The sequence below is a fragment of the Calypte anna genome, chromosome Z (assembly GCF_003957555.1).
Source record: "Calypte anna isolate BGI_N300 chromosome Z, bCalAnn1_v1.p, whole genome shotgun sequence".
NCBI lineage: Eukaryota > Metazoa > Chordata > Aves > Apodiformes > Trochilidae > Calypte > Calypte anna.
Window position 1 is genome coordinate 26219763 of NC_044274.1, and position 26434 is coordinate 26246196.

At 38.8% G+C, this 26434-nt stretch overlaps 1 protein-coding gene across 2 annotated transcripts in view; it reads left to right on the forward strand.

The window, feature by feature from the left end:
- MCC (MCC regulator of WNT signaling pathway) overlaps positions 1–26434 on the forward strand; it is a 184897-nt gene that overhangs the window by 95531 nt on the left and 62932 nt on the right. For both annotated transcript variants that reach the window (XM_030467894.1, XM_030467896.1), the window contains one exon: positions 24257–24370. In XM_030467894.1, coding sequence (XP_030323754.1) covers positions 24257–24370 — 114 coding nt within the window. The remainder of the gene's footprint in view (positions 1–24256; positions 24371–26434) is intronic.

Sequence of the window (26434 nt, forward strand, 5' to 3'; positions counted from 1 at the left end):
AAGTTCACAGATGCATTATTCACTTTCTTCATTGGTATCACAAGGACAGCTGCTCCACAGAAAGACTCAGGTGTTCTTATTTTTACTAGTATGTTGTCTAATCCTGCTCAGTTTTAAAAGGTGGCATAGTATAGGTTACCTCAGCCCAAATGCAGTAGAGAATAAAGAATAATTTTCACTTTCCATGGAGAGTAGTTCATTAACTACATAAATTTTATTCATCTTGTTTTGTGTGAAAAGCAAGATTTTCACTAGCAGTAGAGACAACAGCTCAAGTTGGTTTTCTCATCCATTGTGGCAAATCCTCCATTTACAGCTGAATATACACATTCTTGTTGTGATTAGACACCTCCCTTTCCATCCCTTTGTCGTTGTGTAACACTATAGCAAAGTGAACAAAGAGCTAGGATGCGTGGTCTAAATGTTCAGTCACTTGCACAGGCCTTCCTCTTGTGCATTCTTCCTCTTCCTTGTATGAATTCATCACATTGCAGCTGCCATTTGTCTGTGTCTGGAGAGGAAGATGTGTACTTCTTGACACTCTTGCTTGCTCACATGCTCTTTCAGACTGTCTTTTATTAACACCCGTAGTCAGTTGTTCACACAGTCTTTCATTCAGAAGGGGAATAAGTTTCACCTCCCAATGGACAGGATGCTCTGAGGAAGCAGAAGCAAGCTTGGTCTAGAGACCAAGACTGACAGATCACAGCCCAGTAGCAGATAGCTTATTTTTCATGAGGATCACTTTTCTCCTTTTCCAAATGTAGGTATGCTGCATTTATTTTTACACCATTAGTTTTCAGATTTAAATTTGGGGAAATCTGTTGCAGTTCTGCTTGCCTCACAGCTGTTTTTCCTCCTGTATGGGAGGACTTCTGTAATTCAAAAAACAGGCAAAAGTAAGCCTATCCCCATACAACTCTATCAACACCCAAATAAAACCGCTGTGAAGAAAGGGTAAAAAAATTCACAGAGACAATGGAGATGTTTTGAAAGCTGTTACAGGCTAGGATGTGAAGACAATAGCATTCTTCTATGATGTTTTAGATATTCTGGGGGAATTAGAACAGTGAAGATGCCCAAAGAGCAAGTCATGTCTTTACCTATAGGTAGAAACACTGGTGAGTAAGAAATACTAAGGTTCAGGAAAAATTTCGATGTGAAACACGAAGAGTTAGCCCTTCTGTCTTGCTGTTGAGTCTGTCTTTCCCACTCCAAGGAAAACAGAGATCAGGCAAAGAGACAGATCATTGATAGCTTCCTTTTTGTCAGTGTAGACAGAAGACACAAGTGGGAAGTAGAATGTGGGACTTACTCCAAGCACAATGCAGGTGTGAAGCAGCAGTATCAATTTGCCGAAGTATATGAAGGTGTAGGTACACATTGAAGGGATTATTATAACAAGGAACTCAAACTGTGGCTTGTTGAGTTTTGTAGTGTCTTACGAAGAATGTTCATGAGGAGTGAGGAAACAGGTGTTTCCTTGAAGTAGCTTGGCTGAGAGTCTTACTCTGTTCTGGAGAAGCCTTTCAGAAGGAGAAAGAAATGCCATTCTCTGACAGTGAAGGCTGTGTTTGTCCCCATGATCTTGATGCTTGGATTTGTTGCACTGTTGCAAGACTAGTGCCATGTTCTTGGCTAAGAACCAAAGCTAGTGGTCATGGAATTTCCTGGGCTCGCTCACTAAGCAGAGTTTTCTTGTCTTCCTCTATATTTGACTGCTAGCTTTGCTATAATTTTTGTCCATTTTTTTTCTTCCAGCAGAGCTCCCATAAAAAACACAGTTTTAATTGTAAAGTATCTGGAAGAAGTTCTGTGGCCATGGACTTATAGCAGTTTTCACTCCCAACACGAGGAATCTTCTGGAAATTGTAAAACTCATTTCAGATGACTTCTGAGTGTGCGTGTCCCCTATATGCTATACCTGTAAATCACTCGGTGTTCTGGTCATTACAGAATAAGGAAGAGATTCCTATTTGATTATTTTGCAAGTTGCTTTGCTTTGAAATTAGCTGTGCCATAGTCAGATCTGCAGAAGCAAACCTCATTCTTGCTGAGTTGGATTATAGCCATCATGAAAGCAGTAAAGTCAGAACCACTCATTTGGAAGTGAATTCCCTCATTTTTTAAAAGCTATTTTTAGCTACCTGTTGAAGTTTCCTCCTCTGGCACAATCTTTTTTCTGTGTGTCAGTGAGTTATGTAACATCTCATTTAGGTTTTGGAAAGTTCATTTTAACAGGCTGGATTAACACATCTTTTCGGTTATTAAATGTACGATTACCTGTCATTGTAATCACACAGTGAAATTAAATTAGTCTTTGGAGTGCAGTTGGAAGAGCAGAGAGGATCAAAGTGCTGGAAGCAATGGGGATTCTCCCAGCTGGGAATACACTGGGTTGCTCAGTGCTGTAGAGCACTGGTGGGTTCACCCCGCTGGCAGCCAAGCTCCCATTCTGTTTCTTGCTCCCTACTCCACAGCTGGACCAGGGGGAGAATCCAAAGAGCAGATGTGCTGAGGGTATCTTCTGCAGCGAGCTGGAAATCATGCTAACCTAATGCAAGAATGCCAACTAAAACTATACTACGCATCTAGTTAATTTATTTATGTGCTTTCCTGCAGTGTTGCTCATTTATGAGAAGTATGTCTCTTCTAGAGAATTCAGGCACAATTCTTTTATTCTTACCAGACATAAATTTTAAGACAAGCTGTCTGTTAATATAAATCTAGTTGTACTGCTAAATTTTATTTTGTTCTAAATGTGAGTTACATTTTTTTTAAGGCTTTTAGGGAAAGGGTAGCTCTGTACTTCCATTTTTTGGGAGGAACTATTTTTCCTTTTATTTGTTTTCATATATGCTTTGATGTTCTACAGACAAGAAATTAATAGGACTAAATGCAAAGACAATTTTTAAAGGCATCATAGAACACTAACTGTGTCAGGGACCACAGAAATACTGCAGCTGGTGCAGTATTTCTCTCTTTTCTGTTTCTAACACTGGTGCTCTGTATACCTTGTGTATATCTGTGTCCACTGCTACTGTGTAGTGTAGCTCTTCAACATGTTTTAAATAATGGAAATTATTGTTTGAATTCCTAATAATGATATAGTCAGAAAATAATAGTGAAATACATCCCTTTCTTATAGTTCCATATCTAAATTCTTGTGGGCCAAAAATGCATTTTCTGATTGGGTCCGTGCCCTGGGATTAGCTGATCATTGTCCTTACCTGGTTTGTGCATCTCAACTTTGCATGGCTCACAGGTGCACAAATCTGTTGTGATGAAGATGGCAGCTGAGAGTAGATAAACGATCACACAAATCAATCATGTCAGTACCTTTATTATTCTAACATTTTGTTTGTTTCTTCAGGGTTTCCCTTAGTGCATCAGTCTTTACTTGGTATTCAGTTTCTCAGTACTGTATGGATTATTCCAGATGTCATCTTACCTGAGCTGCACAGACAAAAGCTGTCATCTTCTTGACTCCCTAACAAGACCCATTCCATAATGACAGCTCTTTCTCTGGCTGATGTACTCCCTGTACCCCACTCAGGGCCATCCTTTGTGCTAACTCACTGTTGATGTATTTTTCTTATGCTGTATTGCCTTTTTCCAACTGCACTTTAATTTCAGACTGTGTTTGCAGGTCTTTAATATTATTTCTGAGTATTCAGTGATGTATGTACCATCACTGCCCCGTTTACTCTTATTTGCCGATGTCATTAGTTCATTTCTAATTCCCTTTGTAGGTGTTGAAGTTTGATAACATGAAATTCACGAGTTAATACCTCTGCATAGCTTAAGCCATGTGTACTATGTTGTGTCATTGCTTTTACCCAAGTATAAGTTAATTAAATTTGAAATGAGACCCTTGAAGGTTGACAGTTGAATGAATTCTATAGTTGCAACATCTAGCATTTTTTTGTTTGGGTGTTTGACTTGAGGTTTTTTGGTTTGTTTGTTATTAAAGCAGTGGTGGCAGGATGGAAGTGAGGCTACTTCCTGCTGTAGCCTTATTGAATTTCTGTAAGGGTGCTTGGGACAGCTTGTTTTTTTTTTTCTTTCTTTTTTTTTTTTTTGCTTTTTTTTGCTTTTTTTTTTTTTTTTTTTTTTTTTTTTTTTTTTTTTTTTTGCTTTTTTTTTTTTTTTTTTTACTTCTTAGCAGCAACTGGACATTATTGGTGAAGCTGTTTAGCTAACAAATAAAAGCCACTGTGTTTTTAAATCTGTTGTACCTTGTAATCTAGATCCATTATTTTCTACACCCATTATGGCTGTGCATCCAGTTTGGGCCATTCCAGTACCACAAAGATGAGTCCAGTGAAGGGCTACCAAGATCATCAGGGGCTGGAGCACTGGCTGCTGGAGGAGAGGCTTGGTCAGTCTGAATAACAGATGACTTCAGTTTGATGCAAAAGAAAAGCAGGGTAGTTACAGAGAGGGTCAGTCTCTTGGTTAGGTGCACAGTGGTAGAGTAATTTGAAATGGTAGTTAATGGAATGTATGTGGAAAAAATTTCCCTATGAGAGCAGCCAAACAAGGGAACTGGCTACTCAGAGAAGCTGCATGGTCTCCATGCATGGAGGTTTTCAAGACCTAGCTTTACAAAAAGTCCTGAGCAATCTTGACTGCTGTGAGCAGGAAATTGAGCTAGAGACCCCACCATCCAATGCGTACCGTTCTAGAGTTCTGTACCATTCATCAGCCTCGTACCTCTGCTGATCTTCCAGATTGTTCATGTCTCAGGATTTGCTTCCCTGTTTAAATAACAGTAAGTACACTGGGTTAGCTCTGCTTTCATAGATCTTTTGACAAGCAAATTGCATTTCCAAACATGCCTCGTAAATACACCAGCAGATGTGGGTTTGTCTACCGATAAGTACTTTTTGTAAAGAACTAATTTGGTCATCTTTTAAAATGAGGGTAGGAACACTTATCTGTCAGCTGGTCATCTATTTCCAGGATGTCTTAACAACACTGCTCATTACTGTGATTAATTTATAACTGAAAACAGGTTTTTCTGAAAGAACTACAGAGCTTCGATGAAATGTGGCCAACTTGGAACTTACACAATGTATATGTTATTTCAGTTACCATCTGAGGTCCTGCTTTCTTCACTGTAAATAGTGGACAGCTACTTTTATGTCCCCTCTTCCAGACACTAGTGCTCAGTGTAGCTTGTGTGTATCTTTATTCCTTCTTAGTTTACTTTCTTGTCTGCGTTATTGCTGCTAGATTAAGATATTTTAAGATACAGGATGATGATCTATGACATCTCTTTTTGTTTGTTTCTGGCACAGGGGGGCTGCATTAGCTTTTCTTGTTTCACTCTTCAAAAAGGACAGATTGGAGTATCTTGACTTTAATACCTACTATGCAATTTCCAAAAAAGTGTTACTAAATTTTAATGTCTATCTTGGGAAAAAAACCTACTCATTTGCATATTCATTGTAGCACACCAAGAACAGCTTTTCTTTCATTCCCCCTGTGTTTTTGTTTCAGACAGATAAAATCATAGGTGCATTTGTGATTTTATGTGAATGAAATGTCTTTTCTCAATTACTCTTTCAAAACAGGCTTGGTAATTCTTGTTGTCCTAAAAAATCCATTATTTGTCACAAAAGAACTGGCAATGTCATGCCATTTTCCACTAAAAAGATAGAATGTTGACTTGAGAGTTTTATTAGTTTCTGAGAACTGTTTTTATATAAGTACTGTAGTGTATAATTCATATATAGCAGAACAGGATAGTAAGCAGTGTTAACACTAGGTTGTGCCTGCCAAAATATATTCATAAAATTCACTGGGGACCAAGATAGTTAAATGATTAGAGCACTGGTTTGGGAAATGAAACACCTGGCTTCCCATGCCAGATCTGCCATGACGTGTCTGACGTTTGCAAAAGAAAAGCAATCTTATTTATTCTTGTCTAGGGAGAGAAATATCATTACCCACTTATGTAAAGTGTTTATATAGTACTTCTCACTCAAAGATGTTTAAGCGTTGCTAATTTTACTTTCTGACTCAGCTTAGAAAATCCTTAGGTTCCTTCACCAGTAGCATGTTGGGTTCAAGGGCTTTAATTCAGAAGAGTTGATGGTAATGTACCTCACACCTCTGTCTTCAATGATACAGGAGTTTCTGGATGTAATGCTACTGACAGTGTTATTTGGACAGTCAGAGTAATTGACTTGGACTTCAAGAATATTAAATTACCTGGAGGTTTTTGTTGTTTTGGGGAGATGGGAGTGGTGGTGCTTTTGGTTGGTTGTTAGGGTTCTTGTGTAATGTATAAATTTAATCAGTTAAATGCCATGATGCTGCTTTGGTTTTACCTAGCTGAGCGACTTAAATGAAGGGTGACTGAATTACTACATTTAAAAATGTAATAATTTTTAAATAATTGTTCTGTCACACTGATCATGGAAGAGTCTCCAGCCTTCTCATGGTCTGTGGGGAGGCTGTTGGAGAAGGATGTAACAGTTTTGAAGTGGATGATTAAGACTGGTGGGAGAAACATCTCCATCCCATGTGTAAGGATTAGAAACCCAAAATCAGCTCATGTAGAAATCAAGCCATAGGACATAAAGCCTGCTGGGATTTCAGAAGGGACATTCCCATCTGCAGACATTCTGCCTGTGGCTGAAGAGTGGGTTGATTTCTCACAGTTTCTAAAGTTTTTATTGGCAGTTCAAGTCTGCCCATTGATAGTTACATAGATGAAATGTAAAACAAAACCTGATTTTCCCTTGGCTGATTGTGCTGTGTTTGTACCTCCTGCTGTATGTAGTTCTGGGATATGGGATAACGCTGGAACTCTTTAACACTGCAAAAATGTGCGTGAGCTGTGCAGCAAGATGTTTAAGTGTAATGTTCTTGCCTAAAGCCATCTGGTTCTTGAATTCTTTTCCAGTTCTCTGTCTTATTTTCTGATTTTGTAATGTAATGGAACATTTGTTATTAATTAGAAAAGAAAAGCCCTTAATGTCCTTATTCAAGAAAAGCATCTAACATAAATCTCAGGGAACTTAACTTTATTAATTCAGAGTAGGGTGGTCTAATTCATAGCACCTTTTACAGCCTGCCTTCACACAGCCTTCCATTACAGCCTTAGGGAAAAGGGGGGGTGACTACAGGGGAAACATATGGAAGCTTTACAACTGAATGTCTCCCTAGGTGGTTGTACACAGCCTGATAAGGAAGCTTTGAGCTTTGTATGTACCAGTTTCTGCATACTGGTACAAAAAGGAAAAGAAGGCAGAACCGATGATCCCAGAATATGGCTGGTCAGCAGCACTGAATAATATAGGTGTTGTACACCTATATTACACAACACCTATAATATAGGTGTTATGAACCTTCTGTCAGCACTGGAGTGCTTGAACCACTCTAACATGTAAAAAACTCTCCCAGTCATAGCACATAAGCATTCCTGCTGTGTTTTCTAATAGCAGCCCAAACTGGCTTTTATTCTTAGCCAAATGTGGAAAAGTGGGAACGATGGGACAGAGAAAGGCTCCTGTGGTACCTTGCATGTTGCACTCTTGCCGACTTACCCTTGAATCCCATGCTTTTGCCAGACAGACCTTAGCAAAAAGTTTTAACCAGGTTAATAGAAATCCAGTTTTGACCACCAGCACCTTAAGGAGACTCCATAATGTTCTGCTGGTACAAAGCACACTGTTTTAGTCTCATAGTACGTTTATAAAGGGAGATTCAGTGGAGGTTTTGAGAGTGTATGAACTGTGCATGATCAGACCTCAGAGAAGCAGATTATAAATTTCTCCGGTTTTCCGCTACTGAGACTGGGCAACTGGAAAATCTCAGTAACAGGATTAAAGATCACTACAAATTACATTTACAGAAACACTCTACTGGATGTATTTGATAAGATAAATTTGAGAATCTCACACACCTGATGAAACCTTTATTTCCTTCCCCTCACCTCCCTTCCTTCAGAAACTACCCACACATAAATTTTACCAGATGTAGCAACGTTTAAAATTGCTCTGAAATTTACATATCTTTGACAGATGGACCACACTGTACATGCAATTAAGTTTTTGTTATTACTCTTTCTTTGAAGTGGGGAGGGAACAATAGGACTGAAGTTTATGAAATACGTTTTTTATAAACCTTCTGGCTCAGTCCACGCCTTAGAAAAAGCTCTTTCAAAGTGTGTCATAACAGAGGTTGATACCTTTTTACTCTAGCAATATATGATCATAGAATGGTTGGGGTCAGAGGGGTCCTTAAAGATCATCTGTTCCAACAGAACCGGGCAAGACAGCTCACACTAGACCAAGTTGCTCAAAGCCCCATCCAACATGGCCTTGAATACTTCTAGAGAGGGGCATCCACAGCTTCCTGAGGCAACCTGTGCCAGTTTTACCACCTTCACACAAAAATTTCCTTCTAATGTCTAACCTAAATCTATCCTCTTCCTCCTCATCTTATCCCTACATACCCTTATAAAAAGGCCCTCTGCAGCTTTCCCGTAGGCACCCTTCAGGAAATGGAAGGCCACAGCAAGGTCTCCCCAGAGACTTCTCCAGGCTGAACAAACCCAACTCTCTCAGCCTGTCTTCATAGGAGAGGTGCTCTGGACCACCGATCGTCTTTGTGGCCCTCCTCTGGACTAGCTTCAACAGGTCCATGTCCTTGTGTTGGAGACTCCAAAACTGGACTTATTACTCTGGGTGGGGATCTCAGGAAAGTGGAGTAGGGTGGGAGAATTGCCTTCCTTGACTTGCTGGCCACAGTTCTGATGCAGTCCAGGATATGCTTAGCTTACTGGGCTGCAAGTGCATATTGCCAGCTCATGTTGAGTTTCTAATCAACCAGCACCCCCAGACTCTTCTCCTCATGGCTGTTCTCAACCCATTTCCCACCCACCCTTTAACTGATACTGTATATTGGTAGGTTTTTGCTAAGAGGGGCACAGACCTTTAGGTACACTGTCTAGTTCTGAAACCTTGGAATAAGAGAAGAAAATTATTTACTTGCTCCCTTTTTCTGGGTCAAATTCAACTTTATTTTTTCCCTCTGTTATAGTGGGAATTTGGATTCCTGCTGCTTAGATTGCCTTGCAGTGATGTCAGGCAGGAATGTAAACTGTTGTGTGGCTGAAGTAAGAGTAAATCAACAATGGCTTGTGTAATCTTTACCCTTCCAGTGGTTAAGACTGGACAAGTGGCTTGGCAAAGTGCTTTGAGATGTCTTCAGTGAATGAAATGGAACTGACTCTGAAGTGTTAAGTTTAGATCACAAGGTAAGGATTCTTCCTTCAAAAGGAAGCATTGGTTTTTTTTCAATTTGTTCCTTGATCTTGACTCCCTCAGAAATTTCAACATCTGCATGGCTGGAAGAAAGAGTAACAAATACAGCCTTAAGTTCACTTTGGGAAATTGAGTAAACAGTTCAGGATATGTTTCAGAATCAGTTGTGTGTTGCCAAGGGTTTGCCCCATGAGTGCCACGTTGTGCAGTGAGATTTCTTCCAATCTGAAAATAGTCAGGCCCCTGTCAGAGTTAGAGGTAAAGAAACAGTGATGGTGAAGGTGTGTTGATAGGACATAAGGCCTTGTACCAACTGTGTGCAGCTTGTTTCAGGTAATAGCGTTAATGATAGTTTTATGTAAAATTCAGCTTCAGAGGACTGGATGAGATGCCTGAAAAATGGCTGTATATGAAGGGTAGCCAGCACCACTTTCTTGTGTAGGTTCTTTGAACAGACAAAATGCTTTTATGTTGCTTAAATATAGACTAAGAAAGATTGGGGGTGGGGCTGTAATGAGCAGGAATGAGCATCTCAGTGCAGAGTAAGAGTATCCTTGTGAAAAGTTAATCACAGTTTAAATAATACTAGTTTTCTACAACTCTCACTTTTTTTAAAAAAAGCTAATTTGTGTCAGTGGGGATTTAAAAGTTTGATTTCCAGTTTATATTATAAAATTCTCTGGCATATATTTTAGGAATTACCTGCATTTCAGTTAAATTAAATCATGAAGCATTCCACAGTTTTGAGCAGGCTTAAAAAAACAAACAAACAAACAAAAAAAAGAAACTCCAAGTTCCTTTTCATTGTTGCTTCTCTTTTCCAGTACATCCTATATTTGGCCCATGCTGTTGTAAATCTGATCCATTGCACCGAATCTTTTTAAAAGTAACTGCCTATCAACTTAAATTTCTGGAAAGAAATTTTAAGATTGTATGTTCTCTGGGACTTAAGTGTATCAGTTGAGAGTGCTGCTTCAGCTGCATTCTCAGGATTGAAGCTGGAATAGGCAAGAGTGATGCCTGCAAACAGTGACAGTATTAATTGCTCCCTACAAATAGGTAAATAGCTGCATTAGTACATGAGGGCAGGAGGGAGAAGTTTAATGAGGGGCTTAATTTGGTCCACAGCACTGGTTGGAAACAGCTGCCATACTGCCTGCTCTCAGCTGCACAGGGTGATGCTGTGGTGAGCCAGGCAGTTTGGTGAAGAAGAGTGGTCCATAAGGAACATAATAAACAGTCCAGAAAAGGACAGACACAAAAAAATATCATAGGCCTGGATCTCTGAGAGAGGATTTTTTTTTTTTTCCTTCCTGGTTTGATGGTTGGACCTGGTGGTCTTAGAGGTCTAGTCCAACCATGACAATTCCATGTTGCTGTGTTACCAGGCAGGAGGGAAGAAAGGGAAAGTTCAAGCTGGAATTGCAGTCTGGAGGACAGGGCACAGCCACCTGCATGCCCTTGACTTCTCTGTTTGAACCTTAAGGCTTACAGTTAAGTCAACATGATAGAGTGTATGTGTAGCTTGGATACTGAACCAATGCAACTGCATTAAAGGCGTGAGCTAGCCGGCTCTGGTGGAAGGTGGAGTATGGATGCTGGCTTTATGTGGCAGTGATTCACCACAACTGCATGCTTCTTCTGATGGCATTTCTCAAAGTACGAATGAAAACAGGAGTTTGACTCATTGATATCAGCAATACAAGAGTCAAGTTATTCAAAGCTATGTAGGGTATGAATAATTTGAGCAATTATAATCTCTGGTACATACCATGATGTTGTCACCTAGAAGTCAGACTCTTTCTCTAGCTCTGAGGTGTTCTCTTGTGTTCCTACTTGAATACTAGTAGTTGTTGGCAGTATTCATACACAAAACCTTTCAGCAGATGCCTGTGTCTGCGTTTTGAACTGCTGTGTGCTTCTGTGGCTGAAGATACTCATTAAAGCCCCAGAAATGCTTTAGCAAAAGCCTGCCTACGTACTTCACAGAGAGGATACTCGTAATGTCTTTGCTACAGCTTTCTCCTGAAGACACTTTTCCCTACAATTTGTACAGTTAAGTGAGGAGAAGGGGGAAATCAGCATCAAACTGTTCAGTATAAAGAACCATGGAATACATCCCAGAGGTATACTTGAGAACACAAGGATTACTTACATACAGGGCAGAGTGACCCAAGTGTTAATATAACAGAGGCTGGTGGTGTAGTATAGGTATAGATTTAGGTTGATAACAGCAAAAAAAAGGTTAGCCTTCCCAGCTGCACAGCCAAGCACTGTCCCTCAGTGCTGTAATGGGTCTAACACCATCACTGTGAAAACAGAATGCTCCTAAGAAAGTCAAAAGGGAGGATCAAAAGTGAAAGAACCTTCCGCTCAGTAGGTTAAGGCATGTCAGCATCAGATGATAAGGGAGGAAAAGGGGTATATATTTTCACAATGCTTGTGAAAGCATCATAAATTCGTGACTGATATGAAGAAGATCAAAAGGGACAAAAGTTATCGGGGTGCAGAACATGCAAAGCACTACCAGGGAAGCGTTACAAATGTGTTCCCAGTTCCTACTCCTTCAACTTCCTGGGATTTAGCACCATCAGAGAAAATTATCATTTCATTATTAAGATGACATTAAAGATAATACTTTTTAATATGTAAAGATTTTAGAGCCCACAGAAACTATTTTTGTGATTGTAAATTAAAATAATGCAGCAATGTAACTCTTCACGTGAATTGTGAGTGATCATGCTACAGAAATGGTGAAGCAATGGAATATGGAAAAAGTAACTTCCACTTTCATTCTACCAAATTCTTTGATAAATGCATCATATACTGTATACAAATGCTACATGAGTGAGGAACATGCTCTATGAAGAACAAACAAAAACAGCTTTTGCGTTGGTATCAGCAAGTGTTTACCCCTAAGTAATGTGGAGTGTTGAAAAGTAAGCCATGTGTTAAATGGATTAATGCAGTGTTGATCCTTTTCTGTCACGACAATTAACATGAGTAAAATATTTGCCCTACTTTAAATAGACAAGGAGATACTGTGTTGTATTCCTTATAAGAGTAATGTTCCAGTATGGACAGCAGATAGCCCAATATTTATTTACTGAATCTTATATAGATTTTTATCTGTGCTAATTTTCTCTGTTTGCTAGTGAAAGTGATCATAAGAAGGATATACACATTTTGAAGTTTTAAGTGCTGTGTGTGATACATTTAATGCCTTTAAATTATAAATTTTCTCTTGCCGTGACCCCTGATGGTTTTTTATATATGTACATATGTGGGCATGCATTTGTATGATATAAATATAAAATATGTATTTTATTAATTGCGTTTGAAGTAACTTCCTGTGCTGTCCTGGCTTCCTCAGAGAATTAGTAATGGCTTTTTTTTGTTATTTTTTGATGATTTAAAGCAAAAAAAAATTACACTCAAGGAGAGAATGACAATCTCATGGGGTGTGCACTTTCCATGGAACTAAACTCTGGACTCAAATATCTGTGCAACTCTTGTTTATTTAATAGTATTGCATGGGTGAAATAAGGGGTTGAATTTGGTATTCAGAATCCAAGATAGGTAGCAAAGCTGCCTTGGGCTTGGTAGAGATAGGCACATAATGGTGGAAGAACTACGTAAATTAATCTCAAAATGTTTGAGCAGTTTCTGTTTTGAATTTTTAACTGAAGCTTTCAGTTTTGCTTATAAGCATCTGTAGTTTCATTGAGTGAAATTAAGCTTTGAGTACGTGTATATATGAATGAAGATAAATTGTCCAATAGACACTCTAAAACATATAGATCTTGACTTCTGTTATTTTTCAGAGATGTAGTAGGGAAGAGGTCATATAAAATGAGTACTCTTAAACAAAAAAACCTGGAAGACTCTCGTTAAAAAAAAGGCTGTTCCACTTGCAGAAATTTCTGATATTTGAGAGAACTGTTATGCACTTTTTCCTGTTGAAAAAGGATTTCTTTAAATCAATTGAAAAAGAAGAAAGAGGATATTACTCAAGTTCCTGCATCTGAACTTAAAATAAAAAAGAACCTAAAGGACATTATTGTGGGAAGAATAGTTACGAGAAACAGGTTTAATCTTGCGTTAGGATTTGCCAGACACCTTTTTGCACCCATGACTTGTGCAGAGCTGTGAACTGGTCTAGAAAGGTAACCACTTCAATAATTACATTTAGTTCAGTTAGTTTCATATTTGTCATTACTGGCTACTTGTAGTTTGAATTGCTTTTGATGCTGTCTTTACAAATCCTATTGCCAGTTGACGTATGTTCTAATATGGTTTTGTCATGCTGCAGACACTTGATTGTCTGCAAATTTTACAGCTATTTGCTTTTGTATTTGTATAAGTGGCTGAAAAACTATGGAGCCACTTGAACAAAATGCTGTGCCTGACTGTACAGACCATGTTGGATTATTAGTAAAGTGCACAACAAAAGAAAAATGTCTCTAAATGTACTAATGCACACCAGTGTTACTGAAATACTGAAAAAACTACATAAATTCCTATTCAGAAAACAGATTGAAATGTGCCTGCTGTGCAGACTTTTCTGTGCCAGTGCAATCAATAATAAACATTTTATCAGTATTTATTTTGACTTTTTCAGTTCTTTGTACAATGGAGGTTCCATTGCTTAAAATATAAGCCTCATAGTGACTCAGAAAGAAAAAAAAAATCATGCAATTGAATTTCCTGAACAGTGTGTATGTGTGTGCTGTGTGTTTCCTTCCAAAGGCAGTTGACATCAGAAGGGAGTTTGAGGCATCATGCAGAAATCTTCATAGAATCATGGTTGGGGATGGAAGGGACTTTAAGATTGAGATTGAGCCCCTCTGCATGGGCAGGGACATGTCCTACTAGACCAGGGTGCACAGGGCCTCATAAGAGCAGAGGGGCAGAATCACCTCCCTCGCCCTGCTGGCCATACTTTTTGGGTGCAGCCCAGGATGCAGTTGTCCTTCTCTGCTGCAAGCACACACTTGTGGCTCATGTCAAGCTTCTCATCTGTTGCCACCCTCAAGTCCTTTTCCTCAGGGCTGCTCTCTGTCCATTCTCCCTCCAGCCTGTATTTGTGCCTGGGGTTGTACTCATCCATGTTGAACATCATTAAGTTGGCACATGCCCACCTTTGTAGCCCATCAAAATCCCTCTGGATTGCCTCCTTTCCCTATCCATACAATGCATCTTGGTATCTTCAGCAAGCTTGCTAAGGATACACTCTGTGCCATTGTCCTTTTTTTCTGACAGATATGGTAAACATCACTGATCCCACTGATCCCTAAGTAACACCACTCATCACTTGCTTCCACTTGGACACTAAACCATTGACCACAACTCTCTGGGTGTAGCCATTCAACCAGTTATTTTCCCAAGGCATGTTCCATCTCTCAAATCCACATTGTGTCAGTTTGGAGCAGGAGATCGTGGGACAGTGTCAAATGTCTTGCACAAGGTCATGTAGATTACATCAGTTGCTCTGCCACTATCCACCATCTCTGTAGCCTTGTTTTAGAAGACCACCAAATTGGTCAGGCATGATTTGCCCATAATGAAGCCATGTTGTCTGTCACCCATCACCTTATTCTCCTTGTGCCCCAGCTGGTTTTCCAGGAGGATCTGTTCCATGATCTTGCTAGGCACAGCGGTGAGACTGATGGGCCTGTTGTTCCCTGAGTCTTCCTTTTTCCCCTTTTTAAAAACAGGGGTATGCTGCCTTTTTTCCAGTCAGGGGGAACCTTACCAGACCACCATGACCTCAAAATACGATGGACAGAGGCTTAGCAACTGCATCCACCAGCTCCCTCAGAACCCATGGATGGGTCCCATCAGGTCCCATATACTTGTACACCATCAGGTTCTTTAGACAGTCACAAACTTGTTCTTCTTGCTTGAAGTTTTCTGACAGCATCAGATACAAATGTGCAAATAACTGGTATCAGCTGGAAGACAGCAAAGTAGTGGAGGCCATTTTCAGTTTCTCGGTCTTCCAGCTCACTACTTTGGTGTCACAGAAAAAAATAGTTTTCACTATTGTGAAGTATTTTTTTCTTGTTTTTCTATGAAGAGGAAGAGGTTTTAAGTGGAATTATTCAATAATATTTATTTCAAGTGACTTACACCATGAAGAGCAAGAACTTATTTTGATAGAGCTATGTACTGTCTGGAGAAGGAAAGGAGTTTGTTAGGGTAGGAGAGAACTTATGCTTGAGAATTTTCTTTATTTAATGTTTCATCAAGAATTTTTTTCTAAATATAAAACCCCATATAATAGTTACTGAAGCCCAGCCAAGCATTTTTTTTCTTTTAATTTTTTTCTGTTGTAAAGTCCTCTAACAGCCATGTAGTAACTCTTCCTAACCTTTTTTTTGAAGGTACTTACTTTCCAGTATTCATAGTCAGCTGATTCATCACAGAGGGATGTATCAAGGGTGTATTTTGCAACAGTGTTTGCTTTCTATCTAATTTGTTAAAACTGTGCTTTCAGGAATAGCATCTACTATTGTAGGAGAACTCAACAGAAAGTAATGCCACGTTGCCTGAAGCTTGCCATCCATTTGCGAAGATTTCAGTAAAATTAGTCAGTGTTTTTGTGGTGTATTGAGCAGGTAATAAGAAAGACAGGGCAATGAAAAGATGCAGGACTTGAGAAGTCTGGAAATGTCAAAATGCACTGGATCCTGCTTATTAAATACTTCAAGATAAGAGGTTTATGACACATAGCTAGAGGGAAATTGTGGAAGCTTCCTGCAGGAACTGAATTGACAATAGCATAGGTAATTTTGCTGTCTAGGCTTTTGCTTTAAGTTTGAGGAACTGAATTCCCCTTGGAAAAGTTGTGCATTCAGTTTTTGAACTGGCTGTATGGTGAAGATTGCAAGGCAAAACAACTTAGATCTTCCTAAAAACGCAAATTCAACCTAGGCGACTGCCACTTGAGCTAAGAATTGCCTTGCAGTAGTGAGACACCGGACTGGAAACAGCACAGATGAATCTGAGATACACAGCCAGGAATGTAAGGGTGGGGGATGTCTTGTAAATCATGAACACTCGAGTTGTGCCTTGTCTATCCAAAACCATCTTAAAACCCACTACTTTCCTATAAGCTGGGTGGTAACTGCAGACCTCAACTTGTTCTCTGCTTGTTCTCCACTCACTCTGAGGAATGTGTGGGTGCAGGGGGATCTGGGAGGAGTGGCCATCAAAAGCTCGGTAAAGAGCTTTTAAAGGAAGAGAGAGGGGAACATTAGGGTGTCAGAGATGCAGCTGATCTTGCTACAATGAAATAGTTAAGAGCTGAACTAAGTCTTTATTTTGTTAAGCAAGACGATGCTCCCCCCAGGGAATTTTGCTGCCACAACTGGGAGCTCTGAAGTTCTTTAGCTGCGTTTAAAAATCATTTTAGAGCTGTAGTTTTGGAAGCTACATAATGGACATTCTAATGGAGTACTTTAGGGCATGAGCTGACTAAGAAAAGCTGGAAAGACGTTTTCTCTCAAACAATTGGTCAAGTACATTCTAGGGTGCTTAGCTGATGGATTTGGTGGATGTGTGGGGTTTTTTTTAGTTTCATTGATTGCTTTTTTCCTTCCTGAAGCATCAGATTTTTGCTTACGATTGAAAAAAGAGTGCTGGATTTGGTGCATCGCTGATTTTACCTGGCAATACAAGTTTTATTTTTCTGTAGTTACTGTGACAGCAGATCATGTGGGTCATGCTGGACACAGACATCCTTATATCACTCTAAGTACAGCTTTGTTGGTAGATGACAATCTTATCTTTGGAAATCAGAATAATTTTCTGCTAAAGAAGTTTAAAAAACAGCACAAGAACTATGGGGATCTTTACCATTATTACATCCCTTCTTTTCCTTTTGGTAAAAATTTTATTTGGTTATATGTTCCAAAACTGTTTCTGCTCACTAGAATACCATTAGATTTCCTGTTTCAATAACATCTTTTGAAAAATCATGTAGTGCGTTTTCATTTTGTGACACTTTTTGCTGTGATTAAAGTGGGAGGATTTTGTTTGTCTGTTTTAAGGAATTGTTTTAAATATTCACAAGTGACTGCAAGTGCTAATATCCAGTCTAAAAAAAAAAAAAAAAAAAAAAGAATATTCAAGTTTTTTATAAATACTGCAAACAGGTAACAGGTTGAACACATCTTGTGCAGATTTTTCAGAATAAAAGTATGTCTAACAAACACTTGATATTTATTTTTCTAGAACACGTTGTCCTGGCTTGTGTTGACACATTATTTGTTTAGTATTGCACAAGCATATGAAGTAACTATCTGCTCTAGTCTACTATAACAATAATTGCTTCAGCAGCATAGTCACAAAATGTCTGGTTTTTATGTCACTCTTATTGTAGGCTTTTTATGAGCATGTGGCTGTTACAGTTTCTCGGCATGTTTCTAGACACATCCAGCAACTCAGTGGTGCAGCTTTTCTGGTCATTTTGACTTTGCCTTAGGTAATTACTTAAAGGGCTGTTGACTGTGGTATTTCAGGGCTGTGCTCCAGAGATCATATGACTGAAATTGTCGAGGGAATATCAAGCTGTCCTGCCATTGCTTCTGGGAGGTGATTGTTCTTTTAAGTTTTTCCACTTCATCTTGTCAATAAATTCACAGAATTGGACTTCACTTATAATTTATCACTTGGACCATAAAAATGTGGCATGAAAATTGTGTAAGACTGAGAAGAAAACTTGTTGAGAGTAGCTACACATTTATGTAACAGTCACTCTAAGTAAGCATATTATTTGTAAGTAATACTGATCTGTGCTCCTGATAAATGTAAACTAGACAACGCCTTTGTGTTTCTCTGTATAGCAGATGTCTAACAGAACTTTTGTATCTTTAACTCGTCACTTAGAAAGCTTTTCAGGCACTGCCTGGTTTCTCCTTTAGTTTGAAATATTTTTTAAAGGTAGTTCCTGGTTATGTGAATCTGTGCTATAATTTTTTTCATATTTTTTTCTTCTGTGTAAGCTCTTCTTCTTATACCCTTATTACATAGCTTAAGTATATCTGCAATGCATGGCAGGTTCTCTATTCATCTCAGCAGATGGGTGCCAGTATTGTCTAAGCTTTTCCTGGCCTGATTTGGATACTGAATACTTAGGCCACTGATGAAAGTTAGCAATGCATAGCACAATCACAGCATTAAGATTCTTGAAGTAAAAATCCTTGCAAAGTTTTATTGCTCTGTTTCTTAAAATATGGTTTTTATTATGAACTTACAAAACCAGCATTATTTCCTTAACACCAGTTGTAGATTTCAGTTCTATTTCCCTCTTTCTCTTGAAGAACAGTGTCAGAAAATAGTGTATAGGCATTTGTTGTTGTTTTCCACTTTCTGCAGTTTTAGCTGTCATTATGACTATTTTCCATGCTATACTATGTATCTCCCATCTCATCTTATAAAGCAGTGTGTGTTTTCAAATCCAGTGTAGTATCCAGTGTCATACAGAAAACTGGAAGTTTTTAGAGACCATTCTGAATATTTGATGAGGTGTTTTTGTGTATATTGCTTGTCACTAAAATAAGTAATAGCTATATACATAAATGTCTGTTTTGTGGGCCATTTGCATTAAACCATGCAAAATGCAAACGGGAAATAAAAAAGAGGGTGGATGTTGCATCCGGGTTCTCTCTGATCAGGTTCTTTTAGATATTAATCTTACATATAAATATTATATAAACAACATACATTATTACTTTATATTGTTATATTTATTATATATATTTAATATTATTCTTTCATATATAATATTCTTTTGGATTATTTAAATATTCTGTGCATGGGGGTGTTGTGTTTAATATCAGAATTACTTCTTTTGAAGGCAGTTGGTGTTGCGTGAGATTTCTTACTTAGCAGAGTGATAGAAAACATACTGGGAACACAAAACAAATCTAAGTAACACGTAGCAGTGTATAGCAATTGCAATAAGCAGTTCAATGTAGTTCCCATTACCTGTTTCTGTTATATGCTCACTGTCACAGTGCTCAATGTCACTGTCACATGTCCTGCTTGAAAGGCATCTGGGATTGAAGCCAGCTCACATGCATTGCTCTCTTTGAAATTATTTTGCTAATTTTCTGGAGGTTTTATGCTATGCTTTGCTCAGCCACACATACATTTCCCTTTGCTGGCCTCGCTAGCTCAGGGAGACGCTTTTTTAATCAATGTAGGGAAATGTAGAAATCTGTACAACAGTAGCTGATCTACTCCACTAGTGACAGCGAAGACCACCCTCAGGTCAGGTCCACTTGGTGCTGAGATCAAGTCAGCTTCTTTGCACCATCTGTGATCAGTCCCAGCCTGCATCATTCCCTGAGCTTCACCGGTGCCTCTCCCTTTCTCATCTCCTCTGAGCCTTCTCCCATGATAGAAGTTTAGTAGTAAGTCACAGAGGATACATATCAAATAAATTGCACTTTTTTGTACATGGTTTGGTAACTCCTTACCATGATCTGGTTGGTATGTGAAAGGTTGGATTTCTGAGTGTCTGTCCCCAATCTGATCTGCAGCAGTACTGTAGCCAAGGAAGACAGGAAATGGAGGAAAAAGATAAGATTAGCTCTTCAGTTTCACAGAGAAGGGTGTGCTGAGCTCTTTACCATGATTTCTCTGTTGAGAATAGCAGACGTATGCAATGAGTACAACCAATTTTAGCAATATGGTTTAATTAGCCTGGTGTTACAGCTGAGGGAAAATTAAAATCAAATGTTGATCAAACTTAGTGGTGAGAATCACAGTTCATAATGGCAGGGGAAAATGCTATGTATACAAGTAATTCTTCTGCTTTGCAGTGCTTTAACCTTAGCTTGTAATTTTTTCACCATCCTCTTTCATTGCCCTTGACATATTTCTCTTCATTTGTTCAAGGCATCAGAATAGTTCAAGCAGTATGTGGCATGGACATGTCAGTAGTCCCTTGCTTCTTAGGCATTCAGTTCCCATTGCTATCCTGTTTGCTTTTTTAATTATTTTCCTTAACACTTCTGAGAAACCTGACTGCCAGCAAATACTGTTTTGAATTGTACCTACACAGAATATTTAACAAAGCCCAGCAGTGTTTAAAGCACTGTGCAAATATACATCATTAAATCACATCTGAACTATTGTATGAGATTTTTGTAGAGGCAGGTGTAATGGGGAGGAGACTGCAGTCATAAAGGAGGCTGGCTGGAAGACAGGTCAGAAGCTTTCTTTATCTAAGCTTGTTTGTTTTGTTGTTTGGAATTTTTGTTGGTTTTTTATGTGTTTGTTTCATTTTAGTTACTGTATCTTTCAAAACTTAGATGGACAGTGGTTTGCATTTTAAAAATAGTATGTTATGCACAGTTCATTATTTTCTGTTAATAATAACCTATAATAAATAATAATAACTGTCATATATTAAATATATGAAAACCTGGCAGGGTAGTATTCAGTATAAATAGGGGTGTATGTATGTTTCAGGAAGCAGTCTGTTGTTGTCCTTGCAGAAAATTTCATCGAAATTTCAGCTCCTAAGCTAAGATACATGATGTATTTATTTATTTATTTGTATGTATTTAATTTATTTTCTGAAAGAATTCTTACTAAATTGGATGATACTTGAAGTAAGTCGTTTGACTTGTCTTGATCCCTTTTCAGTCATTGCTCTTGCATGTATTGTCCTTACTTGTCCCTTGGGACAGTTTGGGTGCACTGGCATCACAAATGGGTTTTTTTACGTGCTGTGATTCAATACTAGGTGTATAAAGTTCAGTATATAAAGTCAATATAAAGTTCATGAACAAAACTGTCTTTCTCAAAGAACTGTTTTCTCTGTATAAAGTAGTTCTCCGTGGGAGCTGTTGCTTAAAGGTCCAGACCAATACATTGTACAGACAGAAATCTATGTTAATTTTTACAAAGTACTGAGTTTTTCATCTGTTTCCTAAGCTTATGTCATAAAGAGGCAGCTCACCTTGAATTACAAATGTCTGTTATGAGTGTTACTTCTACCTTGTCTATCACTGTTTGCTGAGAGGAGAAGCAAAAACAATATGCCATATGGCTACCTTCCATCCTCCTCTCTCAGTTGTCATATCCCATGGTGAGCCAGTGCTGCAGAGTAATGATTGTGACTAATTTACTGCCTTCCTGTTGAGATTTTTAAATGAAATCTTTCAAGCTTTAATAGTTTGGAGTACTAAATTTGAATTCTACACGTGAGAGCTTTTTTCTCACAATGAATGTTTTTATTGTTGACTGTAGCTCTTTGCTCAGATGTTTCCTTGTTTGTGTTAACAGCAATATCCAAAGATCTGTGTTCAAGTTCCCAGCCTGTGGTGTGTTATACAAACACACGGGGAAGCATGGTCTGTGGGAATGCTCACACCCTAAGGGAAGATGCAGCAATACTTCGTACTACCTTTTTTAAGGAATTGGGGAGGAGAGCTTGGCTATGCCAAGAATACACAGCATATGATGTATTGCAGTAGTAGCTGGAGGCACCACTGGTGTCTGACTCACTTTTGTGTTCACTGGGTATGTGTGTGGAACTGGAACATGTTCCTGTTGTCTAGTCTGCCCTTTCAGCAAATTTATTTTTTTAAATTGTTTTATGGACTTGTCCTATTTATGGCAGGAAAAGATAATCTTGCCTAGTGAAGGATTCAGTAAAATTTCCTTATAATTAGTAAAGAAATCCTTTGGTTACTTGGAGAAGAAAGACCTTGTGTTAAATAGACTGATTTATATGTCATGTAGTAGTTATCCCTGTTTGCCAGGAGCTGCCAGGCCAGGCAGCAGTATTCCTGTAAAACTGGACACAATTCAAGCTATATTCTAACCAATTCTGGGTGTTCCAAGGGATGTGAAGAACTGACCTGACTGCAGTGTGGGAAGATGACAAAGACAAATCCATAGGAAGTCTGTCTCCTTCATTCCACTGTTCAGAAAACAGGTTGCTTTTTGTTGAGATTTATAAATAAGCAGTGTCCTTTTATATTACAGCATCATGTGTATGGACATTACTGGTCAAGTATTTAATTACAGCCACAGTTGGTGATTATTTAATTACAGTGTATGAAAGGTAATTATACTTACTTGACTATGTAGTATTGTTTTCTTCAATTTAGAGAACTGTAGCCATTTTTTCATGTACTATTTGAAAGCTGTGGTGAAGGGCCTGGCAAACAAGCTTCGTTGCCATGCTTGCCAGACTTTCACTCTGTTAAGGGAATAAAGTGAAACATTGGCTTAAAATTTCATCAATTTTCCTGAAAATTGCAAGTTGGTAATGAGCATATTGGCACAATTAGGCTGGTTCTTGTTTCTCACCACTGCAAAACCAATGCATAGTTTCTTGTGGTAGAAGGAAGGCCTTCTGCTGAAGGTCAAGAATACTTAAAAATACTTGGTATTTCTGGGTTTAGGAAGAGATTTCAGCATTCATAGTTGAAAGAAGCTATGTAACATATGCCTGTAGAAGGCCTGAATCACTGTTTTTTCACTTGAAAAACTAGGCTGCCTTGAGAATCTTAAACCTACTGCAACATAGAATTGTTTATGTTTATATTTGTATTGAAATAAATAACATACATGTATAAGATGTTTTGTAGCTGACATAAAAATGCTTTTGACTGAACTCGAAGTGTGATGTCCGTCGCTTCTATGAACACAGCACCTACAATTGCAGAATTCACATCCCAAAATCTTTCTGAAATTATGTTTTCTACCTTCAAGCCAGAGGTGGCCTTTTCTCTAGTAGGAATGGGAATACTGTAATTTGAAGGAGCAGCTGCCAAATGATTTAGTCTCTGTTGTCGTACAGCTGCTTTCACACATCAAAACATTAAAACACCTATGATTTTGCTGGTTTCCAGTATTGTAAAGGTAAAATTGTTATCAAAGTAGGACGTATTAACAGACTGACAGCAAATCAAACAAGGAAAATAACTTAAAAGTGACCCACCCAGTAAAATGAAAGAGGCTGAAGTGAAGGATTGAAACTTGCTGTAGAACTGTAATGTGTTCCAGTCTGAATCTTGGCAGCAGAGCAGTGTTTGCTGTTACTTGCTCTAGTGTGAAATGTCACTTTTGTTTTCTCACTCAGTAGAACTTGGAGTTGTTTCTTTAGTGCTACAAAGAAGAACTTCAGTATTAGTGGCTAATTTTTCCTCCTGGATCTTTTGAATGGGGTTGTCATAGTGAAGGTTTAATTTTAGCTGATGCTTTCAGAGGGATGATGAATGGGGTATTTAAGAATAGGAAAGGAGTGTGAATGAATTACAAGCATAGGATGCTTCTAAGAAGTGTTCTTGATTTCTGAGTTAGGAAATGTAATGCTAATGTAATTTAGATGTTAGTTATCCTAGTTTGCTACTCTGTCCACATGCTGTAAGCTAAATGTAGAAAGGATCTTTCATCAAAATGACCTAGTGCAGACAGAAAAGCAATTCTGGTTCTTCATGTGTGGCTGCAGTAAATTGTAATCATTGAAACTCACTGATGTGGGACTGCAGAGGACAACTACAGACCAGGAGTTTGAAGTGGAGTTGCAAAATAAAAATGGAATCCTATCTACAGTGTTATTCCCTTCACCAAACTAATAACCTCTCTATGTCAAAAGCCATCAAAACATGCTAAACCTTATTAATAGTATGAATATTGAGTCAGTCCAAATTACTTCCTACTAAACTAATGTTAAAAGTAATCTACACATTTCCAGTTGAATTCTACTTCATTTTATTTATCCTTACAACGTGTTTTCTGATGAAGTAATGTGTATGTTGTTCAGAGAGTAATATTCCACATAAAAAGTATTCAGTAGCATGTGAATTTCTTCTAGACATTTTTTGTTCTAAACTTGCTATTCGCTACTACAGAAATGCACATATATTCTAGGTATTGTATAACACTGAATCTTCCAAATGGTGCTGCTGTGTAATGCTTAATATGTCTTTCTTTTTGTCTTTTAGCTTCATTTAGCAGCCCTGGCGTCATTAAAGGGAGACATAGTTGAACTTAACAGACGTCTACAACAAACAGAACGGGAACGGGAACTGTTGGAAAAGAAATTGGCAAAAGCACAGGTGAGCAATAGTTAAAGATTCTAAAGATGGTCCTTTGTTTTTTGTTGTCTTTGTTCTTCAGAAAGAAATGGGAGGAGAGTATAAAATACCTCAATAATGTCACCAGTGAAAATAATTTTAACACTGCAGAAGGTACAGTTATCAAGGGGTTTATGTGCTGATGACATTCTTCTAAAAAAATACCAATAAATAACTATATTAGTTTTGTTTTGAAGCCAACATAAAGAGAGGCTGCTTTGAATTATTTTGGAATATAAAAATTACCGCATTCTCTTAGTGGATTAGGTAACTGGTTGCAGAGCTGGTTACACTTCTGAGTCAGATTCAAACACAGCACAAATAAACGCTGATCAAAAGCTATTGCCAATTGGGAGTGCTTTGCTGGTATGTGAGAAGGGATTTGTGATCTCAGTCTATCTTCTGCTAAACCAGTTTGTAAGTGCCTGTTATGGAAAACAGTCAGTGGAAAGTGAAGGGATTAAGAGTAAGGTCTGAGCTTTAATGCTTTCCCAACTCTTAAAAATAATCTTTTCAGACCTGTATAAATCATGGAACCACAGAATGGTTTCGGTTGGAAGGGACCTTGAAGATCACCTCGTTCCAACTGCTGCAGGGACACTTTCAACTGGACCAGGTTGCTCAAAGCCCCATGCAACATGGCCTTTAACACTTCCAGGAGCAGAGCATCCACAGCGTCCCTGAGGAACCTGTTTCACCAGTGTCTCACCAGCCTCTCAATCAAGAATTTCCTCCTAAAATCTAATCTAAATCTACCCTCTTACACTTCAAAGCCATTATCCCTTGTACTATCCTTACATGCCCTTATAAAAAGTTCCTCCCCAGCTTTCCTGTAGGCCCCCTTTCCAGTACTGGAAGGCTGCTTTGTGGTCTCCCCAGAGCCTTTTCTTCTCCAGGCTGAACAAAACAAAATCTGCCTGTCTTCATAGAGGAGGTACTCCAGATGTCTGATCATCTTTGATCATCTTTGTGGCCCTCCTCTTGGACTTGCTCCAACAGGTCCATGCTCTTCTTGTGTTGGGGACTCCAGATTTGGACTTGGTACTCCGGGTGGGGTCTCGCAAGAGCAGAGTAGAGGGGGGAGTCACCTCCCTTGACCTCCTGGCCATGCTTCTTTTGATGCAGTCCAGGATATGGTTGTCTTTCTGGGCTGCAAGCACACATTGACAGATCATGTTGAGCTTCTTATCAACCAACACCCCCAAGTCCTTTTCCTCCTGGCTGTCCTCACTCCATTCTTTGACATTCCTGTGCTTGTGCTTGAGATTGTGCCAACCCATGCGCATGACCTTACATTTGTTTTTACCAGACTTCATGTGATTTGCATGGGCCTGTCAAGGTCTCTCTGAATAACATCCCTTTCCTCCAGCACATCAACCACATCACACAGCCTGGTGATTGTTAGCAAGCTTGCTGAGGGGACACTCAGTCCCACTCTCCACGTCACTGAAGATGTTTAACAGGACCGGTCCCACTACTGACCCTTGAGGAATGCCATTCACCACTGGTCTCTACTTAGATATTGAGCCATTCACCACAACTCTTCATCAGCCAATTCCTTACCTGAGTGGTCCATCTGTCAAGGTCATGTCTTCCGAGTTTAGAAACAAGGATGGGTTGTGAGACAATGTCAAATACTTTGCACAAGTCCATATGCAGACAGGCAAAACTGAACTACTCTTCTTGTTATTTCTCTCCTCTGTAAATTAAACCTTTGTGTTCAGAGACTGTCATTCTGGCAGATGCCCTTTATAAGTACATGTAAAAACCAATTCAAAATATATCCTGATTATGCTTGCATGGAAATTGTCAAAAGCATTTTGTTCTGTGAAATATACCATCTGCCCAGAGAGGTTGTGGAATATCCATCCTTGGAATTATTCAAGCCACCTCGACCTGGTCTCAAGCAGTCCTTGTCAAGTGACAGTCCTTGAGATGGGAAGGTTTGATGAACAATGTCCAGAGGTTCTTGTTAAACTCAGCCATTCTGTGATATCAAAAATCTATTCAGCATGTTTCGAGAAAAGCATGTATCTGTGTTTTACT